This window comes from Pyrgilauda ruficollis, unplaced genomic scaffold, assembly GCF_017590135.1.
Source record: "Pyrgilauda ruficollis isolate IOZ18807 unplaced genomic scaffold, ASM1759013v1 scaffold138, whole genome shotgun sequence".
Lineage (NCBI taxonomy): Eukaryota > Metazoa > Chordata > Aves > Passeriformes > Passeridae > Pyrgilauda > Pyrgilauda ruficollis.
The window spans coordinates 1844393-1864205 of record NW_024512321.1 but is presented as its reverse complement, the minus strand read 5'-3'; the positions used below and the strand labels follow the sequence as shown (position 1 = coordinate 1864205).

General features: G+C 52.6%; 3 protein-coding genes across 4 annotated transcripts in view; 2 read left to right on the top strand and 1 right to left on the bottom strand.

Moving 5' to 3' along the window:
- ZC3H3 (zinc finger CCCH-type containing 3) overlaps positions 1-13291 on the top strand; it is a 135644-nt gene extending 122353 nt beyond the window's left edge. For both annotated transcript variants that reach the window (XM_041459543.1, XM_041459542.1), the window contains exons 10-13: positions 1921-2099; positions 3641-3849; positions 11820-11894; positions 12051-13291. In XM_041459543.1, the coding sequence (XP_041315477.1) occupies positions 1921-2099; positions 3641-3849; positions 11820-11894; positions 12051-12082 (495 nt within the window). In that variant the 3' untranslated portion in view covers positions 12083-13291. The remainder of the gene's footprint in view (positions 1-1920; positions 2100-3640; positions 3850-11819; positions 11895-12050) is intronic.
- Positions 13292-16209: 2918 nt separating this feature from the next.
- LOC121349292 (transcription initiation factor TFIID subunit 4-like) lies at positions 16210-17255 on the bottom strand. Its single transcript, XM_041459559.1, has 2 exons — positions 16789-17255; positions 16210-16744 (listed from the first exon to the last, which is right to left on the bottom strand). Exons 1-2 carry the CDS (start codon positions 17121-17123, stop codon positions 16210-16212), a joined length of 870 nt encoding a protein of 289 aa, XP_041315493.1. The 5' UTR covers positions 17124-17255.
- MAFA (MAF bZIP transcription factor A) lies at positions 17255-19443 on the top strand. The gene has a single exon (XM_041459555.1). It carries the CDS (start codon positions 17257-17259, stop codon positions 18121-18123), a length of 867 nt encoding a protein of 288 aa, XP_041315489.1. The 5' UTR covers positions 17255-17256; the 3' UTR covers positions 18124-19443.
- The last annotated feature ends 370 nt before the right edge of the window (positions 19444-19813 follow it).

Sequence of the window (19813 nt, the reverse complement as noted above, 5' to 3'; positions counted from 1 at the left end):
CCAGAGGGCAGAGATAGATGGGATAGTGGGAAGAAATCCTTTCCTGTGAGGGTGATGAGGCCCTGGCACAGGTTTCCCAGAGAAGCTGTGGTTGCCCCATCCCTGGAAGTGTCAAAGGCCAGGTTGGGTGGTGCATGGAGCAGCCTGGAATAGTGCAGGGTGTCCATGCCCATGGCAGGAGGTGGGAACGAGATGATTTCTAAGTCCCTTCCAGCCCAAAGCATTCCATGATTCCATGTGCCTATAAAACACAGGATTTGGGAGTAATGGCAAAGCCAGGCACTGTTCAGACCTGACTCTACTTCCAGATTGCCCATTGTTTGTATAGTTACTTCCCATTCCAGCTCCTTGAAATAAGAGCTGCAAAATCATAGGAATGGGAGTTTTAAATGGTTTTTTTTATGGAAAAGCAGCACTGTCACCAAGCTGTCCCCCGCATCGAGCCCATATCCGTGTGTCCATGTGGATCCCAGCCCTCCTGCTGCTCAGCACCATCCCCAACCTCCAGCACACGAGCTCCTTGCTCCGCTGTCGACTCCAGCACTCAGCCCCGGGCGACGGAGCTGCCGAATCCTTCTGCTTCCCAAGGAGAGAGCTCGGCAGGGATCCCGCTTAATCCCAAAGGTCAGCACGGGGAGCTGCTCCCGTGTCCCCAAAGTAAAGTTGCATTAAAAGGGCAGGATGTGACCTCTGTCCCGCATTGTCGGCAAGATGGATTTTTATAAACAGGCTGGAATGGTGGTGCTGAAACCCTCCCCTTGTTTCTTCCCCCGTGGATTTATCTCATTTTCCCCAAAATCTGAGCACGTAGGAATGGGATGCCTGGGCATCTGAGTGTGGAAGGACCTCCATTTCTCGTGGAGAAGGTCAACAAGGGAATGGATGTTGGAGTTGAGAATTTTTGGTTGTGCCACGTGTGTTGGATTGTCTCTCCATGGATATCACAATGTGATGCAAAAGCCAAACTGGTTGGGACGGAGCATCCTGGGTGGGAGTGGGTCCACATGGGACTTAAGAGGGATCCAGGACTTGCTCCCACCCTTCATCCCTTGGGATATGCTGGGATGAGCTCTCTGGATTGCTGGGAACAGAGATTAGAGAAAGGCTGTTCTTTTCCCTTCCTCCCACCTTCATTCCCAAGAGCCCAGATAGAAATCCCAGCTGAAGACATCTCCTCTTTCCTGCCTGCCTCTCTTCCTGCCTTTCCCACTGCCAAAAAGTGCCATTTCCCAGCAGAAAACCTGATGGGGAAGCTCTGGGACACTGATGACACCTCATTCCCACCAGAACCACCGGTGGCTGCTGGGAGCTGCCAAAATCCGGAGCTGGGAGTGCAGGAGCCTTTTTAGGGATGAACGTCTCAATGCTGTTGTTTTAACAGCCCCATTCCACAGCCACACTGAGCTTCCCTGTATGGGAGAGCATCAACCAAGCCTTGGGAAGAGCAGGTTCAACTTCAGTCATGATTCATCTTCCTCAGATGGCTGGTCCAGGCAGCAATCCAAAAATAAGTCCTGAAAGGATTTTGTTCTGACTCTTCCCTGCTCTTTCCCAAGTCCCAAGCATGTCTGGGACAACAAAACCCTGTGTTGTCTCCAAAACCAGCTTCTCCAGCCCAAATAACCTCCTTGGGACTTCTGCAGAGGCAAATCATTGCTGTTAAAGCTTTGGTGGTTTTAATCCATAAAATCAAGCACTTGGAAAACCGTGGGCAGGTGTGGAATGTACCAGACCAGAATATTATTTTTAGTAGTATTTTTTCTTGGAATATTATTTTGATGCGGAGAAGGAAATGCCAACACATCCCTCTCTCCCTTTAGCAAGGTGTTGGTGCCACCTGAAGGAGCTCAGCTGTGGATTCCTGTGCTCTCACAGGGTTTTCCCTGCCTTTTCCAACTCTGCTTCCTCTTTCCCTGTCAGTGCAAGAAGAAGCACACGCTGGTTTGTCCCGACTTTGCCAAGAAAGGTGTCTGCCCCAAGGGTGCCCGGTGCAAACTCCTGCACCCCCATAAGAGACGTCACCCACAGCAGGTTGGAGGTGATGGAGACCACAACAACCCCCCTTCCAAGTGGAGACGGATCCAGGAGGCATCAGGCAGGTAGGAAAGACTTAATTTTGCTTCATTTAACAGTTTTCTTCCCAACTTGCTCCATATTTTTCCTCTTCCAGGCGTTTTCCATCTGTATCCTGGTTTATTTTAAGATGTGTTGGTGTGGGTCACTGTGGTGTTTTCTGATGGAGACACCTCTGGGATGGGCAGTGTCCATGCTTGAGGAAGAGCTGATTCACCCTTAGGAATGTGCCATCCAGGGCTTTAGCACCTCCAGGTATCTGAGACTTTTGCAGACCTTCCTCTTGGAGATGGAGGAGTTCTGATGGAGATTCCACTGCTAAAAGTTGGTCCATGTTATCCATAGTTATGTGGGAAATGGGAAAACATCATCCCTCTTCCTTATGTCTATGTTGGAGAGCAGAGCTGAGCCCTCTCCATGGCATGGAGGGGCTGGAGAATCAGAAATGGGGATGGACATGGAGATAAGTGGCTTTGGAAAAGTTTGGTGCTGGGCTGGGCCCTTGGTTAATCCTTGGAAGTTCTCTGAGCTCTCCCTGATGTTTTTGGATGCCAGGATGGAGCCACAGGTTGATGATGGATGTGTCCATCCTCATCCTCACAGGGAGATGGATTTTACTGAGCTTGGCACATCCTCTGCCCTCACTCTCAAGTCCTGCAAGCAGGACAATGACATCCCAATGGAATTAGAACTAAAGCCAAATGGAATTGGTTTTAAAAGCCAAAATCTCCAAGTCCTGCTCAGTGGGAGGAGGAAGGATTGATTTGGGTGCAAGACTTCTCCATGGCTTTTTGCTGCCAGAGTTGGGAGTGAAGGTGGGATGGAAAGGGAGGGACTTGGGTGCTTTTCCAGGCTGGTCCATGCTCCTGGAATCCTCCATGGTCTGGGCCTGGGCCTCATCCTGGCCCTGCCTTGTAAGGTAGCAGAGGGGGACGAGCAGCTCCGCGGGTTCTCCGAACTTATCCCGGGTGACAGAAGAGCCTTGGAATGACACCCAGCTCACGTTCCTGGTGTGAACGAGGTGTAAAATAGCTCCTTGCTCTTTTTAGGGAAGGAGGAATGAGTGCAGGCCTGCCTGGTTGGGAGGCTCCTGGCGTCCTCCGCTGGGAAGGGAGCACGCCCCAGCTTGGAAGCTGCTCCAGAGGGTTTTTTTTTCCTTTATTGGCACCGTCGTGGGAGATGTCAAAGGAGCTGGAGTGTCAAGTTAGCTTGGAAGAGAGTGGCAGGGCTGGGAATGAGCCAAGCCCAGCAGGACACCTCCAAGCCATCCCAACTCCCCACGCCTTCCATCTCCCCTTCCCTCTGCTTGTTCACAAGCAGGAGCCCAGCACCTGCACAAGAATCTGAGGAGCTGGGAACCTTGCAGGGAAGTGCAGGACAGGCAATCCAGCTGGAGAGGGAGAAACTCCAGATGAATCTGTGCTGTCTCCAGGGAAATCAGGGATACAGCATGGCCTTGGATGGAGACCTGGGAGCTCCAAGCCTCTTCCATTGCATATGATGCCCTGTCTAGCATTGCCAAGTGGGATTGTTTTACTTTTCCTTATTATTTTTCCCATTCCTGTAGGAATGATCCAGCTCAGCTCCAGGATGACGGGGAAATTCCCGGACCCTCCAGTGCAGAGCAAGAGGTGAAGTTTTGGAAAGAGGAAGAGCCCAAGCCAAGCAGCTGCCTGCAAAAGCTGCCATCCTTCATCTCCCTCCGATCTCCGGAATCTCCCGGTTCCCTGGGCTGCAAAGAAGAGAGGGATGAGGATGAGCCAGAGGATGAACCAGGTAGGAATCACATCCTCCACTTGGAGCTGCTCTGGTTTTCCAAGAAAAAAGTTATTCTTTGCTGTTCTCCATGGTTTTTGATGGGATCCATGTTCTTTGTGAGTCACCAAACCATTTAAGACTGGGAGTCCAAACTGGGATGGCAGTCAGGATTCCCATCTGGACACAAATCCTTGTGTCTGTTCCCGAAATTGTGTGTCAGGACTTTGTCCCCTTATTTTATCAACTCCTTTCTTATCCTGTAAATTATCCAATGATGAATCCGGTCTCATTTCCATGACGGAATCACATCACTGCCCTGTAGAGAAGATGTTTAGTGGGATGCAAGGATGCTCTGCCTCTGGAGGACCTCTGGACCATCCATCACACTTGTTTCCCAGCAGGAAATAGCTTGGAAGCTTTCCAATAAAAACATTCTAGTGGGAGGTGGGGTGGAGTGTTTGCAGGTTGGAAGTTTGAAGGAAGCGCTGTTAGTCTGGAATTATCTACTTTGGAAGTCAGTAAAATTTTGGAAATGTGGTTTAGGATGAGCAGAACTTCTTTTGGAATTCTGCCACATGAGAGCTAGTGGCTTCTGCTTCTCCAGTGTTCTCCTTGGTTCCTCCTCTCCTCTTTCAGCTCTTCCATGGGAAAATCCCTAAAGGGATGGGATTTTGGAGTGCTCCAGGGATGTTCCCCCAAGAGCAGAGGTGATGGAGATGGTGAGGCGAGGATTGTGCCTGGTTCTTCCCAGCTCTGAGTGGGAGGTTTTTGGCTGGGTGATGCTCCACACTTAGTTTTCCTCTCCCATCCTTCTCCAGTGGGATGCACAGCCTCATCTCCAGAGCACCATCTAGGAATGGGCTCAGAAGTCACAATATTTTGTGGGAGTAACGATGAAATTCCCATTGCCAGCTCTGCTGGCACAAAATTTGGCTGAGTGTGAGCCTTGCCCATCTTTGATCCCAGCTTCCCATGCAGCCGGAGCAGGATCCTACTGGGATAAGGGATGAATTCTGTTGCAAAATCCAGGCTGAAGCATTCACAGGATCATCCATAAGGATCTGTGACGCTGTGCCTGGCTCAGCCACTTCAAGTCAGGGAGGGCTGAGATGCCTTAACGCTGTTGGAAAGAGAATTCCCAGGATTAGCAACATATTCCCGAAGTCACAGACGAGCACGGGTGCTGTTGAACCACAGTGTGGTGGACACAGAGAGGAGACCATCCCAGCTGGGAATGCTCCTCTCCACAACACGGAGTGAAACACTCAGCTTCCCTTTCCAGGGATTTCTTCTCCCCTTTTTCCTTTTCCTTGGCCCTGGTCCTACTCCCTTTTGACCTTGGGAAGTGTTCCCAAGGCAGCGACTTGACCGGGACTTTTGTCTCCACTGTGAAGTTGGAACAATTAATTAATGGACAGAAGACTGTTGAAATGCCTTGGAATACACTTGGCAGCTGGGAATAACCCAGGAGCAAGGGCATCGTTTTCCTCTTAATTCTAGTGTGTGTATCCAAGGGAGGATGATTTCCAGGCGTTTTGGGTGGGAGGATGAGGAGGAGGAGCTGGTTCATTTGGGAATGTTGGCAGGAAGGCTGGGTGAAGCTGGCAGGTACGAGGTCAGGGCACTCATCCCTCTGTGCTCCTTTGCCCAGGGAGGCTCATGGAAATGGGAAAGCAGATGCTGGAGGATCCATAAGAGAGGAAAACCAGGCAGGAATTGCAGATAGCTGTAAAATCATCTGATGATGAAGCAATTTCCCTGCCAAAGTGATGGCATGCCGAGTCTGGACATGGGAATGGTTGATCCATGGGTTTGCCCATCCTTGGGTTTCATCTTAATCCTAGCCAAGGGATTTCAGGGCACAGCAGCACCTGGGAATCCCCAAATCCTATGGGATAAGAGGAGCCCTGGCCACCATCCTGAGAGGACATGGGATTGATGCTTCTAAAGGACCAAATGCTTTGTGGTGGCCACATCACTTGGACTGGACTCCATGACCCTTGTGGATCCCTTCCAATATTCCTATATTCCTTCGGAATATTTGGTGATTCTGAGATTGAGTTTGGAGTTGAGCGGGTGGTCAGGATGAGTCCATGTGTAGCTCTAGGAAGTAGCCAGAGTCTGTGGCAGGATTTGGGAGTGGGATCTGGGGAGCTGTGCCAGCGATAACATTGGGTTTGTGCTTGTGAAGCCTGAAGTTGACACACAAATTATTGGGATGGTAATAAGGAGGAGGACAGGTTGTTATTAAGGAATGAGATTAATTCCTTGGTTAAACGGTCACAATTGGAGAAAATGCCCTTTTAATCCTGGGAAATGCAAGAGGAACGAGGAAAACCGGGGAGGGGCAGGGAGAGAGTTTGGAGATGACCTTTAAGGACCAGCGTGGGCAACAGCATGAGCTTGCAGGATCTCAGTGGGGGTCTGGGTCCAGGATATAGGGAAAGGGGACTGGAAAGAAGGGATGTGTTCTGCGTGCATGGAGCAGTGCCCCTGTTGTGTTCCCAACCCTCCAGAGGAGCCTGGAAATTGGGGCTGGAAGAATGATTTGTTGACAAGGTGGTGATCGGATAAAGGTTGATCTTGGAGGTCTTTTCCAACCTAAATGATTCCGGGATTCTGTAATTTGAAGGCACTGGTGCTTTCCAAGCATCCTCCAAAAAGCCAATCCGTGCAGCATGGGGACAGCCAACTGTTCCCAGCTGAGCATCCCAAATGGGAAGAGTGGGTTTGGTGGCATCCCATCCTTCACCTTGTGTTATCCACCCAGGAGCATGGAGCCGGAGGGAGAACAGGCTTCCCTACCCCTCCGACTCCTGTTTTCCAGGTAATGGGCTTTTCCATATTTCACCTTCCAGTTAAATCGCCTGTGCTGGAGCCTAACTGGCCTCCCTGCGCTAATTGCACCAATGCAAACCATTCCAATCGAGTGCTAATTTAATTAGAAAGCACCCATTTTAGTTAATTTGTTCGAGAAGATCACTGCAAACTCCTGGAGAGAACAGATGTTCCCCTCTCCCCCGATGAACATTCTGGGCTTTGTAAATGGCTCCGCTCAGCCTTGTTTAGGAGAGAAAAGAGGATTTTATAGCCGCAAACGACCCTTTCTGTAAACATTTTACAGCTCTCTGCACGTTTGAGTGACGATAAACCCCGAGCAGCTCGGCGGGCTGCAAATTTGGGACCATACGGCCGTCATTTTATTGTCATATTTCACGGTCGTAACGTTAATGGAAGATGCTCGCTCCAGTCTTTTTTAACGGCTCCGCTGAGCACGCTCAACCGCCTCGGCTTCCGAGGAATTTGGGGAGCTGCGGCGGCGGCTTCTGGGTTTGTTTACGGCTTCTACTTCTGGAGGGATAAGTTTGGGAATGTGGATTTTTGCTTCTTTTCTCACCGTGGATGAGAGGTGCCCAAGAGGGCACGGAACTGCCACTGTCACCGCCCCTTTGGTGGCTGGTCTTGATCCAACCACTCCCAGCTCCAGGAATCTGAGAATTAGAGAATATCCCAGTTTAGAAGGGACTGTCAAGTCCAGCTCCTGGTCCTGCATAGGACAACCCAAATTTAATTTAGGAGATGTCCAGTGCTGCCTCCCTGCATGTGGAGATGGTCAGTCCCCCTTGGGTCCGATGGGATCTTCATTGCCTTCAGCATCTCCTTTGGTGCTTTTTCTGCCAACAGATCTTTGCTCCAGAACTTTTTTTGGTAGCCAGGTGAGGCAACCAAGCCTTTGATCAGTCAAGTCGGTGGCAGAAGATGCCCTGGAGCTTTGCATGAAGCATCTGCATGGTTGGGGATGGTGGGCTTGGACACAACGGGATTGTTCTGGGATAACAGGAGCTGGCAACTGTCAGATTTGACCCCAGCAGGACTTGGTGCAGTTTGTTCCTTTTGAAAGGAAGCAATGGGGATAAAATACAGGGAATTGATTTCTCTGTGTGGTCCCAAACATCTCCAGAGTGGTGAGGCCTTGACACAGGTTTTCCAGAGAAGTTGTAGATGCCTCATCCCTGAAAGTGTTCAAGGCCAGTTTGGATGAGACCAGGTCTAGTGGAAGATGTCCCTGCCCATGGGAATTGCTCCTTAAGGTCCCTTCCAATACAAATTGTTTTAGGATTCCATGAAAAAATGGGCAAAAAATCAATATTTAAGAAAAATATTGCACTCCTGGCCAAGGAGTGAGACTTAGCAGGTCCTAAATTGGACACTTTGCAATGAGGAAATTAAATCACAGTGAAGTTCCTGACTTTTGGAGCTTCTCAGAGCCACCAGGACATGAGGAGATCCAACCCCAGCCTCCAGCAGCACCTGGGTCATCTGTGGCACCCCAAAGGCTGAAGGTATCCCAAGCCCAGAGGTATCTGGTGGATGTAGGGGATGGAGATGGAAGGATCACAGAATCATTAAGGTTGGAAAAGACCTCTAAGATCGAGTCCAACCTGTGACCAATCCCCACCTTGTCAGCAGACCTGAGCCCTGAGTGCCACATCCAGTCATTCCTTGGACACCTCCAGGGACAGGGACTCCAAACCTCCCTGGAGAGCCCCTTCCAATACCTGAAAACCCTTTCCATGAAGAAATTTTTCCTTGTGTTCAGCTTGAACCTCCCCAGTTTGATGGATCCATATTGTCCTGCTTGGGGGATGGGTGCATTTAGACTCGGTTTTTAGGGTCTCATGCACCTGTGGCAGAAGGTTTGGGTGGAAGAGCAGCAGGAAGAGTTTCTAGTGCGGATTGTCACCACATGGATCTAGTGCAGGATGGAGCTAAGGAGATCCAACCCTCCCTGTATGCTTTTTCCTTATGAAAAACCATTTGTGGAAAATGTTGGGATGTAGCCCTTGCTGCTGGGCTTTCTACCCCATCTTTTGTTGTTGAGTTTTATTAAAAAAAAATCATAATAAGAATAATAATATTAAAAAGGCATCTCTCAGCTCAAGTTTCTCCAGGAGCACTTTGGCAATGAAAGGAAAAGACCTTTCCAAGGCAGATTCAGCCTCTGGGCTCCCCTACGGTGTCCTGGAAAGGGTTAAGGGATATTTTTCTTTTGGGAATAAGCAGGGAAAGTGTGTTTGAAGAGAATTTCTCCTCATGGTGTTAAACCTTGAGCATCCAGCAGGGGAATTCTGGAATGCATCTCAGTGCTCTGAACCTTCCTGGAGGAAGATGCAGGACAGGATGAAACCCTTTGGTGGCTTCAGGAGAATTATAGACAAAAACATTCCATCAGGCCGGAGGTTGCTGAGGAAAGGAAACTAACAAAATTCCAGCTGTTCTCCTGCTGGATGGTAAAGTTTGGAATGCTGCAAGGGAGTTACCTTTCTTTGCATCTTGCTGATTTATGGTTTGGGAATCTTCACCCCTGATGTGGGGCATCTCCAGCTGCCTTCCACCTCCCCACCTTGTGGAGAAACCAAATTTTTTAATCCCTCAGGGATCAGGAATGATGAGCAGGGAGAGGATTTGGGCCCCAGGCCCAGACCCACCTCCTTTCACCCTTCATCCGAGAGGATTCCCCACCTTGAAATCCCTTTCAATCCCTCTCAGATCAGCATCTGGATGAAGCAAATTTGGTTTTAACTTCCCTGTTGGATGCAGCTGGAGCCACTCGGCTCCGGCTGGGGGAAAACCAGGTTTTATTGAAAAATCTAATGGTGCCACCTGAAGTGTGATTTACTGCACTGTCCACTCCTCAGACTTGATAATATATTTCTATTAGATTTCCTCCTTTCCCCTCTTTTTTCCTGGAGAAGAGTGGCAAGTTTCTCCATCTGCCTGACACCTTCTTAGGCTTAGGCAAAATAAATGTTGATTTCCATCAGGAGGAAGAGCGCTGGAAGTCCTAATTCTCCGACTAGCCTGACAAGCTCAGCGAAAACCGCCTGGGTTTCGATGGAAAACTCGTGATCCGGCCTCGGTTCTTCTCCTTCGGAAGCTGTTCAATCTTTGGAATGAAAAAGGGGTTGCTTTCGCTAACTAGAAATTATATACCTGGTTCCTTGGAAGATGGATTACGCCGCTCCCGGAATGCCGGGAAAGGCGGCGGGGGGAGAGAGTGAAGGAGCTGGAGATGCAACCCAAGATTGATCACGCCATTTGCAGGGTCTCCCAAGCACAAAACTGGAAAAATATCTTTTTCTTTGCCAGGGTTGGCTGGAGTGACACCCTGGTTTGGTCCAGGTTTTCCCTCCTGGGGGTTTTTTGGGATGTGGTGTTCACCCCTTGGCTGCACCATCCTTCCTCCATCTCCTTCCATCCAAAGAGAGAAATGGAACCAGTTTAGCCCTCTCATGACCTATTTTGGGATTATTTTCTCATTCCTGCCTTGATTTTTTTGAGGAATCTGTTGGAAATCAAGCATCGATGCTCTGGAAGTATCTTGGCCCCGTGCACTCTGTACCAAAGTCAGGAAGTTAATTATGGTAGATTTAAAAATCACCTTTTTTCTTGTTCTCCCAAAAAAATAAATCTGTGTTTCTACTTCTGTAATCATACCTGCTTTGAGCTGCCTCACGGATGTCGGCTAAGGAAGTTTTCCCTGGCTCATCTGAAGGGAATTGAGCCCTTCCCACGATTCCTATTGAACTCACACCACGGGGCAGGAATGTGGAGTTGCTGATTTTGACCCCTTGAGCTGACAACCAGCAGCTCCGGACCCTCATTCCAGCAACCAGGCTGGGATTCACGGATCCCAGGCTGGAAAACCCACCTGGCTGGATGCCAAAGGGAAAAATAGGGAGGGTGGGGACGTGAGGGTGTTTGGCTCCGTGTCACCATTCCCAAAAGCTGGATTCGGCTGCTGTGCCAGTGAGGAATACCCAGATCCACCGTGTCTGCTGTGCATCCCGCTGATGTATGGGAGTTATATTAAGGGTGGAAAGGTGCTAAATGAGCCCTCTTTATTTTCCATAAATTAACTCCGGAGCGATGAATCACTGCCAGCACGGCTTTGACTCCCAGCAAGTTTGTTTATCCCAGCTGGAAAGTGAAGGAAAACTCTTGGAGACTCCCCGTTATTGGGTCCTCACCTGTCCTGCTCCCCCTGCCCCAAAAACTTTCTCCTCTGGGCTCTCAAGGCTGCTCAAAGGTGTCCTTGGTCCCACCTCCAGGTTGGGTTCATTGTTTGGGAAGTGCCATGCAGAATTTTTTAGGAACATGAGCAACAGAACATCTGGAGGGGGTTTGGGCTGGATTCCCTCCATCTTCTCCATGACCTTCTCCACCTCCATTAATCGCAACTGAAGGGGAACTTTTCCCACTAAACCTGTGGGTCCTTTTTTTTCTGGGAAGTCTCCTCTTTTTTCCATCCTCATTCATCTTGGTGGCCAAGTGGCCACCACTTTCCTTCCCACCCATCACTCTGGTACGTGGAATCCCATAGACACCTCTCCAAACCCTTTGGAGAGGGGAAATAGGAGAACCTGCAGAAAGGTACTCCCAATGTTGTGGTTGAAATGGAGAAGGATTTCGATGCTGGGCTTGTCCTACAAGGAGGTCACCTCCCAGAGGCACTTCATGGTGTTTTGGCTCTACATGAGCATCCAGAACCCTCTTTGGAGGAAGCACCGGGTTCCAGCAAGCAGGAGACATCACTTGGAGCATCCTAAATGGATGCTGGGAATGCTTGAAGGGATGATTGCTGGTGCTCAGCTCTTTCCAGCTCCATCCCAGCACCAAAGCAGGTCCTGATGTTCACCAGTGGGAAAGTTTGGATCCTTTTTAATTTTCTTTTTCACCCATAACTTGGGAATTTTGCAGCAGATTTGCTGCTCCATGGTGGGAAGCAACCTCTGAGTGCCACTTGTAGGGAGCTGGGGATGCTCAGGGATTTGGGGAATGAGCCATCTCCATCCTTGACATGGCCAAGGGGAATGTGAAGCAGAAGAGGAACTTAGGATCCTCCTACACCTGCATTCCAAGGGATTTCCAAGGTGACCTGAGCCAACCTCAGTGACTTTATCCTCTTTTCTTCCTTTCCTTCCCAGGCAACACCAAAAGGAGGAGAATGTTCCCAAGGACATCCTTGCAGGATTCTGAGAATTCCCTTGTGGGTGGCAGAGGTGAGTCCAGTGGGTGTTACCAGGGTGGAGAACCATCCACACTCCCAATTTCCCAGTGCTTTAACCCCTTCCCATGACCAGGCAAGGAGAAGCCTGGGAATATCCAGCTGTGTTCCCACCACTTCCCACCTTCACCATTCCCTTCCCTCCCTCCAGGGAAACGGCTGCAGATCAAGCCCCGGCTGTGAATCCATCCCAATCCTGTGGCAGCCAACCAGCTCAGGAACTGGAGAGCCAGGGAACAACCTGGCACCTACCTCAGGATGCCATGTGCAGACATGGCACCCCCCCTCCTCCTCATGCTTTTCCGGGATGTCACTGGGACACGGAGTCGTGTGGCAGCGTGGGAATGCACCGCTCATTCCTGCAGGGAAGCATCTTTGTTTGGAATCTTTGAATTGACCAATAAATGACCTTTTCAGCTGTTTTGTTGACGGCAAGTCCTGCCACCTCCTTGGATGCTTGTGGGGCTGGGAAGAGCTTCTATCCCCATCCATCCTCCGGTGCTGTCCCAGCCACAAGGTGATAGGGAGACCTGAGGTGGTTTAATGCCATCCGGTGACATTCCCACATCCAGATTATTATGGACAAGTCACTGTGCTGGGATGTAATGGGTGTAAAGCCCCCACAGCCCTGATCCCACCATTCCAAGAGCCCATCCTGCTCCATCCCCTTGCTTTTGGGAGGAGATTTCCTGGAGCTGAGAGCATCCCTCATGGAAATGTGTTGGGAGTGGGAGATCACAATCTGCATTTCGGGGTCTCCCATGGCCCAGTTGCACCCGACCCCCCACCTCTCCCTATCCCAGCAGGGGTCTGGGCTCCACTGGGAATGCCAAGCCAACTCTCCAGGGTTTGGGGGTTTCTGGGGACTCTCCAAATCCAAGTAGGAACAGAGTGAAGGAACACTGGAACCATGGGGTTTTGCATCCATAGGTAAAATTTCCACGGGAATTTTGGGGTGGCAGGTGCTGTTCCCCCACAGAGATGCGATTTGTGAGATTTGCTCATCCACAGCCCCTCAGGGAAAATCCTGTGGGAAAAGGCATCAGAGGGATTTGGGAAGAACTGGGGCTCCCTGGGGATGCAGGATCCAGGTGTGATCAGAGATGGCGTAGGGAATGCCAAAGGATGGTGGCTTCACCCCCCAGACAGGTCCCCACAGCGGGGTTCCCTTCATCACGTGACCCCCATGAAGGGGTTTTGTCACCATCCCAAATCCACAACATCCCCCAGGCACCGGAGGACCAGCAGATCCTCACCCTGGGATGTCACTTGTGCTCCAGGGTGTGTCCAACGAGTTGATTTTTAATAAAAACGTTGTGGTTTTCGTTGATATGAAAATGTCTTTTGTTAACTCCTGTGTTTTGATATGTAAATAAAAGTTTCCTCCCCTGGGATGGAGAATCCTCCCTGTGGCTTTCCTCTTTTTTCCAGCAGTGCATGAATATCCCATCAAATATCCATCCAAATCCAGTGGAGGAGTCACTCTGATCCCTAAATCCTTGGGTTTTTTTAATTATTAAGACTTTTCACCCAGAAACAATGATTCTTCAAATGGTGGTATCCTAAAAAAAACCCCAACTAAATTCCCTAAAAACCACCCTGGAGGAGACAGTGCTGTTGTGAATCCTCAGGGATGCCCAGTGGTGGTGGCCAGGAGCTTTGGTTTTCCCTGGATCCCTAACGAGGGTAATCCTTGTGCTGCATTAATTAAACGAGGCAATGAGCAGCTCCTCTCCGAGCCGCGGCTCCGCCGCCCACCGGCACCGCTGCTCCCTTCCCGGGGAGGATTGGAATTTCCAGCCGGCTGTCGTTAAAGCTCTGCTTGGGGGTGATTAATTTCCAAGCAGGGATAAACGCGGCCCCTGGAGAGGTGTCACTGAACTCCAGTGGGTTCCCCCTCTGTCTCCAACATCCTCAATTCCTCCGCTGTGGGTTCCAGCGGGATTTATCCCACCTCGCTGTGAAGCTGGGGGTGCGCTCTTGGGGCTCGGGGACCCGCCAAGGACATTCCCTGGGGGGTGCTATGACTGGGAGGTTGGCACAGGGTGGAGTTTCTGGAGGACTCCATAAACATTTCCCGGAAAACCCTTCCTGCGGCGGGTGCTGCTGGCACCGCTCTTGGTCCCCTGCCGGGGAAGCAGGTGCCGGGTGAACGTCACCCGCCGGGATCAGTTTTCTGCCTGTCATCTGGGTGGCTGTTCCCTGCCCTCCTCCTCCTCCACGTTCTCCTCCTCAGCCTCATCCTCATCTTCATCGTCCTCCCAGCCTCTCCATGTGATTTCCCCCTTCCGCCCCAAAATTCCTGACCCTGCAGCAACACTGGGTTGTGGGGCAGCATCACCAAGATGGTCCCACCCTCTCTCCGTGGGATGCATCGTGGTGGACACCACCCTCCCATGGGGTGAAGTCACTGTCCCCAAGCCAAAAACACCCCAACTGGGAGCTGTGTGCCATCCAGGGAAACTGAGGCAGCCCCAGGTGGGCACCCGGCCCTGCTCCAAGGAGTGATGGGGCACACGAGAGCTCTAAAAGTGAAAGGTGACGCCATCCTGCCACCATCCCGAGGGCCACCAACCTGGTTATGTCACTTGACCGCCTGTGAGTAAACTTAGCTGACGGGCCTGGCGTGGTGGGGAGGGTTGGGGACATGCCATGGGCATTTCCTAAAAATACCCCGGGGGTGTCGCTGGGGAGCCACGGCCCCATTGGAGCCCAGCCCGCTCCTAATCCCTTGGTGGCTCCTGTCCCAGCGTGGGTGGCAGCTGCTGGTGGGGGCCAGGTGCCCCCAGGGTGGAGCAGCTCTGGGGAGGAACGTGGTGCCAGGGGAAAGGAGGTGGCACCCCATCTTTTCCCAGTGCAGGATCCCAGTATCCCACTACACAGGTGGGATGATGATGGATTTAGGGTGACACAATGAAGAAAAAGGGTTGAAACCACCTCACAAAAAAGGTTTTTTGTTGTCCGCTTCTTTGCCCCCTCCCTTAAGTCATGCCCAAGTTTGGGGACTTCAAAGTGGGAAATCTGTGTCCAGTATGGGATATCATCCAGGATCACCAGGGAATGGGGGTCATGTTGAGGGCTTTGCCTGCATCCATGACCCTTCCCAAGGGGAATAAATTCCCCCCCTGCCTTGACCCAATTAGCAGCAGAAAGATGGACCCTCCCCAGAGGCTGGATCCAGCATAGGCAATGACGTGGGATTTTAATTGCTGGAGTTGCAGCGGGATAAATGTTTTAATCCTCAAAACCCACCTTTTTTGCATTAATTTGACCCTATATCCAAAGGGTCGGTTAGCAGCCATGGAGAGCAGTGTCCCCTGTGCCCAGGACCCCAAGCAGCCATTGGCTGGATGAGGGGAATGTCACCCCCCACATCCCGAGGGATGTGGGATGCAGTAGGGTGGGATGCAGCCGGGTTGGGATGCAGTGGGACCCAGGATGCATCCTGCAGGTGACAGAGTCCTGGACCCCCAGAAGATGAGTGGGTGGGTGTTGCCAGCCTCTGTGTGTTGAACCTGCTCATCCCTTGGGATTAGGTGGGACCACTCCATGGCAACTGCCCCGTGCCTCAGTTTCCCAGTCCTGTTCCTCCCAGGCTGCAGCAGCATGATGTTACAGATGGAGCAGCAGGGCCACATCCCAAGCAGGGCCTCATCCAGGGGTGGCATGAGCACCCCAAAAACCCCCTGACCTGCTGCCTCTGGGTGCCAGTGACACCTTTTCCAGGTGCTGGGATGGCAATCCTGGTCCTCCATCTGGTGGCACTCCCTTTCATGTGTCAGGTGTGGCTGTCACCTGTGCCAGGTGCAATGCCACCTCCAAAACCAGAGGCAGCACTGGGGGACAGAGGTGCACGTGGCTGCATCCTGACCACCAGTAGCTTATGGAAAATCCCGAAAAATCCCCCAAATTATATTTATTTGACTTTCTGCAAGGATGGAAGTGCTCCGAGAAGGATCCTGGGCTGTTCCTGAGGTGGGGAAGGGGCTGTATTACGATGCTGTGGTCCCTCAGCGAGGTGGCACCAAACCTGATTTAGGCTCAGTAACTCCTTTTAGAATATTTCCCCTTTTTGGGGAGTAGGAAATCAGGATTTCTAGGATGTTTCTCCCCACTCTACACTCAGTTCGGGACGGAGGGTGGGAGATGAAGCCCCACATCGGGATGCGAGAGCCGAGAGGGTCCAGGGGGTACCGGGAGCATTCCCCCCCTCCTGAGATTGACAGCTGCCCCGGGGGCGTTGCCATGGGGATATGAAAATCCAAGCGTGCTCTCGGGGTGCTGATAGGCTGGAACAGCTTAGCCTCGCCTCAGTAGGCGGGGCCGTGCCTCGTTTTCCCCGTATAAAAGGCGGCGAGTTCCATTGAGCTCCCGGCGGCAGCGGCGCCGGTCGCGGGCAGGGGCGGGCAGGGGAGCGGCCCCCGCCCCCAGGGCGCCGTGTCCCGGCGGGAGGAGGAGGAGGCAGGAGAAGGCTCGGAGCCCGGGGAGGTGGGGCCGGGGCAGGTGCCAGGGGAGGCAGGAAGGGGCGGGCAGGGCGCTGCCCGCTCCTCGCCATTGGGAACCGGCCGCAGGCAGCGGCGGAGCCCGCCCGGCCCGAGCGCAGAGCCGTGGCGGTCGGAGGAGGGTCCTGCAGCCCAGCAGCGGAGCTGAGCCCCGACGGAGAGAGGTGGCTGCCCCGCAGCACTCAGCGGAGCCCCGGCTGGGGGTCCCGGAGCTCTGTGCCAGAGCCCGGCTGAACCGCACCGCAAAGTCCCGTCGGAGGCGAGCACCGGAGCCCGGCTGAGCCCCGCAGCAGAGCCCCGCTGGAGGGTCCCGGAGCCCGGCTGAGCCCCGCAGCAGAGCCCCGCTGGAGGGTCCCGGAGCCCGGCTGAGCCCCGCAGCAGAGCCCCATCTCGGACGCCGCTGAATCTCCCCGCAGAGTCCTATCGGAGAGTCCCAGAGCGCGGCTGAGCCCCGCAGCGGATCCCGGTCGGAGCGTCCCCGAGCCCGACTGAACGCCACCGCAGAGCTCTGTCAGAAGGTCCCGGAGCCCGGCTGAATCCCACCGCAAAGTCCCGTCGGGAATTCCCGGAGCCCGGCTGAGCCCCGCAGCGGAGCCCCGCCGGAGGATCCCGGTGCCCGGCAGCAGATCCCCGTCCGAGGGTCCCGGAGCCCCGCTGAACCCCACGGCAAAGCCCCATCCGAGGGTCCCGGAGCCCCACTGAACCCCACGGCAAAGCCCCATCCGAGGGTCCCGGAGCTCGGTCTGGGCAGCCGCTTGCGCCGGAGCCCGCTCGGAGGAGGCTCCCGGAGCCCGCGGGACCCTCGGTGAGCGGCGGTGCTCGGGGGCTCCCCCCCCGGTCCCTCCATGGACTGAGATGGCCTCGGAGCTGGCCATGAGCGCGGAGCTGCCCACGAGCCCCCTCGCCATCGAGTACGTGAACGATTTCGACCTGATGAAGTTCGAGGTGAAGAAGGAGCCGGCGGAGGCGGAGCGGCTGTGCCACCGCCTGCCCGCCGGTTCCCTGTCGTCCACCCCGCTCAGCACGCCCTGCTCCTCCGTGCCTTCCTCGCCCAGCTTCTGCGCTCCCAGCCCCGGTGGGCAACCGGCCCCCGGCCCTCCGGCTGCCACCGCCGCTTCCCTGGGCTCCAAACAGCAGCTGGAGGAGCTGTACTGGATGTCGGGTTACCAGCATCACCTCAACCCCGAAGCTCTCAACCTGACGCCGGAGGACGCGGTGGAGGCGTTGATCGGTGCCCCTCACCATCATCATCATCACCACCAAGGGTACGAGCCCTTCCGACCTCAGCCCTTCGGGGGCGAGGAGCTGCCGCCGGCCGCCCATCACCATCCCGGCCATCACCATCATCATCATCACCACCTACGCCTGGAGGACCGGTTCTCCGACGATCAGCTGGTGAGTATGTCCGTGCGGGAGCTGAACCGGCAGCTGCGGGGCTTCAGCAAGGAGGAGGTCATCCGCCTCAAGCAGAAGAGGAGGACCTTGAAGAACCGGGGCTACGCTCAATCCTGCCGCTACAAGCGGGTCCAGCAACGGCACATCCTGGAGAACGAGAAATGCCAACTGCAGAGCCAGGTGGAGCAGCTCAAGCAGGAGGTGACCCGCTTGGCCAAGGAAAGGGATCTGTACAAAGAAAAATATGAGAAGTTGGCCGGCCGGGGCTTCCCGAGGGAGCCCTCCCCATCCGCCGCCCCGAAAGCCACCGCTGACTTCTTCATGTGAGCCGGGCTGGTGGGATGGGGTGGGATCCCCTTTTTTTTTTTTTTTAAATTTTATTTTTTTTCCTCATGCGGGGAGAGCAAACCCGCCGCTTATATTTAAAAAGAAAAAAAAATGGGGAAAAATATTATGAAGTCCCCACTGAAATTTTGCGGAGGGGAAGTTGAACTCCCTACCTCCCACCCATCGGGACTCGGGGTGGGGGGTCCCGGGGTGGGGGAGTGGGGGGCAGCCCTGCATGCGGGACGTGTACGGCCACCCGCCCCCCTTCCCGGGAGCATCAGCGCCATCCAGGTGGCTTCTCCCCACCTTTTCCTGCGGGTTTTTCCCCTCCATTGGGATTTTTATTCTTCGAGGGATCCCCACGGATCGGCCGGGGGGGTCCCCGGCAGCGCTGCGCCCTGCCCGGCCCCTCCGCCCACCCCCCATTCCCGGCCGGCAAACCTGAGCCACATTTAACTTATTCACTCTTGTAAATATGTAGAAAATTAGTTCGTTTTTTGCCTTTTTTTTTTTTTTTCCTTGAGCCTATATTTTGCTTGGTGATTTACGAGAAAAAGAAAACGAACAAAAAAAAGAAAAACCAACAAAAAAACCCTAAAATCCTTTAGAAAAGAGAAAAAAAATTACACGAGTCTTAAAAGTTTGTATGTAATAGCATGCAAATAATATCCGAGTTAATTTAACGATGTTGGGAAGAAGCCGAATGCACTATATACAGGAATCGATTGGGTGAAATAATACTGTTTTATAGAGATTTAAAATTATCTATGCTCTTAAAAATAGTGGGGAGGGGCGGGAGGGGAAGAGGTAACAATTTTAGGGTGACCTGAAAGGCAATATAGTAATATATGGACTGCAAACGGTTGGCTGCTATCTCACTATGCACCAGATTTATTTATTAACCCTCGGGAAACGGAAAAATCTTATTTTAACCTCGATGTTTGGAGAAAAAGAGAAAAAAAACAGACGTCAAGAAAATGCACATTATTTGTTGTGGAAACAAGAGGAAAAAAAAGGATTAAGAATTCGTGCAATCGTTGGAGCGAAAGCGGGACCGATCCTGCGCGGAGGAGCGGGGCGGGTTTGTTTGTTTGTTTTTTTTTTTTAAACGAGTTGCTTATTTAAAAAAGAAGAAAAAAATTAAAAAAAAACAAATTTTGGTGGGGTGGGGGAAACAAAAGGGTCCTGCGGGCAAAGCGAGCTTGGGAGCCTGGTGCATTTTAGGGACTGATCGTGCGAAGCGTTTTTAACGACCTGTTGTTTCGATTTGTGACGGTTTTAATGATGTTGCATCAAGATAAAAACTTATATTCAACTAGAGCCTGGGTCGGGTTTTCTCTCAACTTTTGGGGGGGGGGTCGCGCAGCATCGCGGTTTTGTTTGGGGGTTGTTTATTATCCCTTTGATTCCCGGTGCTGATGCAAAACCTTCCCCAAGCTCCCGCTGAGATAAGTCCGGTGTCGAGCGTCGCCTCTGCCTCATTGAACTCTGGCTTTTCACTTTTCCTGCCTTTTTTTTGTTTTGTTTTGTTTTTTTTCAGCCGGGTTCTGGGTGTTTTTGATTTTCTTTCCCGGCTGGAGGGTCCTGGAGACCTTCATCCCTGCAGCTGCTGGAAAGTCACCGGATCCAGTTTGGTTCCAGCTTGTCCGACACCGTCCCGATGAGCCGCTGGCTTGATTTTCAACGGTAA